General features: G+C 38.0%; 1 protein-coding gene across 1 annotated transcript in view; it reads left to right on the top strand.

Annotated features, from left to right (window-relative positions):
* Positions 1-5496, top strand: part of LOC104490013 (cubilin-like) — a gene marked incomplete at its 5' end in the record, with an annotated part of 45323 nt that extends 39827 nt beyond the window's left edge. Inside the window, 6 exons of the mRNA XM_010132242.1 lie at positions 190-398; positions 1050-1197; positions 1318-1499; positions 2564-2729; positions 4556-4791; positions 5195-5496. Of these exons, the coding sequence (XP_010130544.1) occupies positions 190-398; positions 1050-1197; positions 1318-1499; positions 2564-2729; positions 4556-4791; positions 5195-5302 (1049 nt within the window). The remainder of the gene's footprint in view (positions 1-189; positions 399-1049; positions 1198-1317; positions 1500-2563; positions 2730-4555; positions 4792-5194) is intronic.
* Between the last annotated feature and the right edge of the window lie 504 nt (positions 5497-6000).

A 6000-nucleotide genomic window follows, 5' to 3' on the forward strand; every position in this document is an offset into this window, starting at 1 on the left:
GAACAAACATTTATTTGAGTTTTATGACATACACTGGCACATCATTGTTATGTGTTTTCCTTATTTTTTTTCTTCTAGAGACTCATAGGTAAATACAGATGTATATTGTCCATTGTAGTTTTGCTCAATAATATTTTCCCCCGTTGGAAAGGTTTTCACTCTCTGATGCACTTATTACCATTTTCACAGGCCTGTGTGGAGGAATATATAATGCAACTTCTACATCCCTGACTGCAATGTCTCCTAACTTCCCAGATGAATATCCACCATTTACGCTCTGTACTTGGGTCATTGATGCCCCTCCACAACAGCAAGTCAGGGTGGTGGTAGAGGCCTTCCACCTCCATTCCAGCCAGGACTGCTCTCAGAACTACCTAGAGCTACAAGATTCACCAACAGTAAGAAATTTACAGTTGATATTATTCCCCATTCACATTCAGCTCCCTTCACTCTTTGTAAAGAGAGAAAATCCCCACCATTTGGTAATAGATTAATTGATGATTCTGTGCGAGGGGCACATCCAAGGCATTACACACTGTACCACCTTTAGGGTGTGCACAGACCTTATGGAAGCAAGCTATACACACATTGAAATAGACATTGTAAGTGTAACACAAATCTTCATGGTTGCACTGAGTAACAGATCGGCCAAACAACACCCAGAAAATACTGCTTAAGAGCAAGATTTCTGAAACTAACGTGTACTTCCTGCCATCCAAGAACCATACTAAAAAAGAATACTTATGCCAAGAAGAGTGTTTGTGAAAAGCACCAGAAAAAAATTATCTGTTTATGTTCCCTGTATTACATTATTCTAAACCTTCTTCATTGTTTCTTATTTTGGCATGAAAATATCTGTTACATTTTATTTCTTTCTCATAATAATTGAACATGACATTTTGAGACCTTATTAAATGATTTCCATGAGAACTTGAAAATATGACTGCATATATATGGTATAGAAAGTGTTGAGAGATTTGTTCACCTCAGCTTCAAATAGAAAATCGAATTACATCATGAAGTAACTTGTGACATGTATTGAATTCCAGCACAACCAAGAACCAGCCCATAGATTCTGTGGCACTGAAACTTTTCCATTCCCTGAATTTTATTCTTATGATCGTACTGCCATCGTGACTTTCAAATCGGATGAATATATGATTAACAATGGAGTCAGATTTACCTATCAAGCTATAGGTAAGCTTGAAGAAATGTCTAAAAAAATCTTCCTACCATTCTCTTTTTTTTAAATTCTATACAGTGAAAAGTAATGCAGAGATCTGAAATGCTTACCTGTTTCTGGTTTTCTGTCTCAAGGCTGCAGCAGAGAGTATAACCAGTCATTTGGTTACCTGAAGAGTCCTGGCTGGCCTGGTCGTCATCCCAATAATACGGACTGTTCTATCGTTCTACGAGCTCCACTGAATCACACAATTTCTCTCTTTTTCCATGCTTTCAGTTTGGAAGACAGCATTCAGTGTTCACGTGATTTCCTAGAGGTATCAAGCAAGTACAGATATTTTGTGGGTCTGTGTCAAAATCTGCTGAGTTCAAACGTTATTAATAATCTTGGATCAATTCTGAGCTGACCTGACATTAGGGATTGCTACAGTTTTATGGAGAATGGTACTCAGATGTTATAGTAAAAGGTTAAACAATACACACTATAGTAAGTCCAAAACCAAAGAATAATAGTTTAATTATCAGCTAACTCATCTTTACGCGGCCTTCTTTGAAGTTACCCAGTTAACAGAGCAAGCTGGGATAGTTTTCATCCATTATTAGCATTTGTGCATGAACAGAAAGATTTCAGTAGATTTCAACTGCTTGGTATTTTTCTTAAAAAGAATTTCTTTTCCAAAAGAGCCTTTTTTCTTAAAAAACAAACAAACAAACAAACAAACAAAGGAGCTCTAGTAATACAGGTAAGCTACTTGCAAAGGTACCTTGTGTCAATAAAAAGGATATCCTCCTACACAATCCCCACTTCCTCACTCTATCCTTTCATGCTTGTTGAAGGCAAACCTATTCACTGATCAGATGACAAAAATCAGATGCCTGTGGCAGAATCATTATTTAGTTCTCCTTTCGTATCCTCTTTATTGTCTCAAGAAATGGATCTGAGCACCAGCATTATTGGAGATCAGAAAAAAATCAGATTAAATCTGAGTTGCGTAATATGATCTGAGTCTTAATGTGACCAGGGAAAAGGGTTAAGAATTAATCCTTTCATCTGGGATATTAACATTTATTAAGAAAAGTAAAACATGGGCTTGAATTGCAAAAGCACAGCTTCTAGTCAAGTAATCTTTTCAGTTAGGAGATGTACCACACCATAAAATTTAGCTACCTGTTTCTGATGATACTGGTTCTATGCAATTACTTAAAAACCTCAGACAGACTGGTTAATGCTCTCTTTTTCCCTCTATACAAGAATTGACAATTATGGCATGCATGCAAGTCACTACACAGTTTATGCTGTACTTCTGTCACTGCATAAGTGTACTGCTGTGTAACTGGCATAGGGATTTAATGATGACAATATTATTTGTGTCCATTGAAGGTCAGAAATGGGAGTGATATGCAATCACCGCTACTTGGCAGGTTCTGTGGAAACACTGTACCCAGTCCTATCTTCCCCAAAAGTCATGTTGTCTACCTTCATTTCAAGAGTGATTTTTCAGGGGCTCATGATGGATATGAAATCACTTGGACATCATCATCAAGTGGTAAGGCTGTAATTACAAAGTAATTCCACAATTGTACACAGAGGGAAAATACAGAAATGTGAAATCCAGCCTGCTCAATTTGGGCACTGCCTCATCAACACTTATGACTTTCCCAAGCACCCATAGTCCACCCAGTTCAGTCGCTGGATAGGTAGTTGTTCCTCAAGACTAGTGGGGCAAGATCCATTTTATGTGATGGAAGCAATTCCCTCTCTCTAATGTCGACTTTAGCGACCTTAGAGAAGGTAGTCCGAGGTTGCCAACGCCTAAGATGAAGATCTACCTCTTTCACTAAGTAGTCAGAACATACCACGAATATCTATCTTGGGATCCACCCAGTGCTGGTGGTGGTTACTCAGCCTGCTCCATGAACAGAGGAGTTGTGATACGCCCTAGGATCTAGGCACTGCTAAGCCTGAAGAGGACTGAAATTTGCCCTAATAAAATAGCCTAACTATAATGCTGTGTAGTGAGCGTATCATAGACACATTCATAAATGGCTTATGAAGGGGCAGTGAATAGCTGGGTAATTGTTCATGACACTAAATTACTGGAAGTAGGAAAGCTGATGGCCAGCTGAAAAGCACTGCAGAACAACCTTACAGTACTGAGTGATTTGGTGATGAAAAGACAGATAAGGTTCAGTGTAGAAAAGTGTTGATGAAGAATATAGGCAAAAAAAGAGACAATCCTAACTTACAAAAATATGGGCTTTGAGTTGACTTTCAGTACTCAGCGACAAGACTTTGGGGGTCAAATAGTTCCATGAAAACAAGAGCTTGCTGCTCACTAATAAGTAGGCTAGCTGGGAATTATTGGGAAATGAAGAGAGAACATTTATACAGCCACTGTTTAAGCTCATAGTTCACACATGGATTGAATGATGTGCACAGTTCTTGTCTCCTCCTCTTATAAAGAATCCAATATAACTAAGGACTCAACATAAAAATGGCTTCTGTATGAGGCATGCTGAGACTTTTAAATCAGATTAAGAAACTACAGAGGTCTGTAAAATTAAGTGATATTCAATGATAAATAGTGATCAACTGTTCAATAGCTTTTCCTGTAGAATAACTAGAAACCATCAGAAAAAGCCAGGAGGTGGTAGATTCAAAACAAACCAACCAAACCAGTTCTTCACATAGTATACAGTCAAGCTGTGGAGCTCCTTCCCATAGGATGCTACAAATTTACATGGATTTGAGGGCTACCTGAACAAGATCATGGAAAACATCTGACATAGACTATTAAATATAAGGGTGCCATCCCTGGGAACTGTGAGCTGAAAATTCTTGGAGACTGTGAGGGTAATATGCGGCATGATCTGCACATGCTTACTCCTACCCTATCAACTTGCTCTTCTCCCAGGTCATCTGTTTCTGCCCGCTGCTGGAGACTGAATTTTTGTATAAATGGCCTTCAGCTTACTTACTATGCCTGTCTTTCTCTGAGTTGTTCTCTGTATTTTTCTATCAGATGAGGATTCACTACTTTTAATTCCAAAGAACAGCCAAAGAGAATTTGTTGTGCGTTGAGTAGTTGGAGACTGAACTGACAAAGGCACAGACTGAGGATTTTGGGTCCCGTTTCAAAGAGTTTTAGGGGTTTTGATTTTTAATATCCAGATGATGAATATGCCCATTGCACATTCTTCTCAGGCTGCTGAAACTAGAGCCTCAGTTTTGTCATTTATCCACATTCATTGTTCCAGCTCCCAGCATCTTCCTTTTTTCCAGTGCTACTACTTATATTGTACTAATGTACTTCTTTGTGTAGCATCTTGTGAAACGAAGCCTTCTAAGCTAATTAACAGTGTCTGTTTCCAGGATGCGGAGGAACTTTATACGGCAGCACTGGCTCATTTGCTAGTCCCAGCTATCCAGCAACTTACCATAACAACACCGATTGTGAGTGGGCCATTACTGTGCCCAAGGGACGAATTGTCAGAGTGAACTTTGATTTCATCAGCATCGATGACCCAGGGGATTGCAGTAGCAACTATCTGATCCTTTACAACGGGCCAAATGCCAGCTATCCCCCCACCGGGCCGTACTGTGGGATGGTATGTATTGGCTACTGTCTGTGACCCCCTAAGTGGTTAAAACGAACCTTCACTATTTCATATGAATACGAACCTTTACTCTTTTCCCAATTCTGACATGAATTCCACATAGATGAGTGGAAGTGCAGACATGAGACATGTCTGGCACCTTAGAAGCCTTCCAATGCAGACTTTACAGTGACATCTAGTGGGAGACATCAAGCTGGTTTGTTTTTTAGTTGTATTTGTGATTTAAATACTTTAAATACTTTAAATACATCGAGGGAGCAATGTGACAGCAGTACCTAGTACAGACCTGAGGTCACTTCCAATCTATGAATTAATTTGTGCCTTGGGTTTAAATCTTTGGCTTTTCCAAAGGATCTTGATGTTGCATAAAGTTTTTAATTTTTCTTTATTTCAGGATACAAACATTGCTCCATTTACTGCTACATCTCATCAAGTCTATATCAAATTTCATGCTGAATATGTTACTTTACCATCAGGATTCCATTTAAGCTGGACAAGCTAGAACATTGTTTATAAGAAATATATTGCCATTTCTTGCTATACTGAAGAGACTTTAAATCATGAAGTAAGTTTGAAATCTGTTTATGGTAATTGCCACTGAAGTAAGACTTTTTAAAAATTACTGTAAGTGTAACTATTACGAATTTAGAGTTCTGTCAAAAAAAATGTGATCTCCCATTGTACTGAAAATAAACTATTCTCTACCCAACTGGGAAAATGAGGTTTTACTAGTGTTTGAAACATATTTTTATGTTCTTCTACATCATTTCAAAGTTTTACATTTAATGCTATAAAAAGTTGTTTTAGCCAGGATAAAACTTAAATGCAAAATATTCAACATGAAATTGATAACAGGAACTAAGATATGAAGTTATGTGTTACGTGGTTTCATCCCAAGCATCTCTGAAAATCTTAAGTTTATTCAAATAAGAATAAAATTAAAAATTGGTAAAAAATGGCCCCTGTCCTACAACCACGCACGCTGATAACTTGGTGAGGAACTTTTACTAATTCTTCACACTGAGTATAAGAACTCAGCTGAGCATGTGCTCAAGCAGCCACTGAAGTGTAGCACAGTAAGGACGTGCTGTGTACTAAACCTTTACAACATTAAGAAGTAGAGTCAGAATCAGAGCCCTGTGTTCAATATACACAAATACCTTGATTATATTTATATGAGTTATATCTTCAAGCTTCAAA

This window comes from Buceros rhinoceros, unplaced genomic scaffold (genome assembly GCF_000710305.1).
Source record: "Buceros rhinoceros silvestris isolate BGI_N320 unplaced genomic scaffold, ASM71030v1 scaffold7820, whole genome shotgun sequence".
Taxonomy (NCBI): domain Eukaryota; kingdom Metazoa; phylum Chordata; class Aves; order Bucerotiformes; family Bucerotidae; genus Buceros; species Buceros rhinoceros.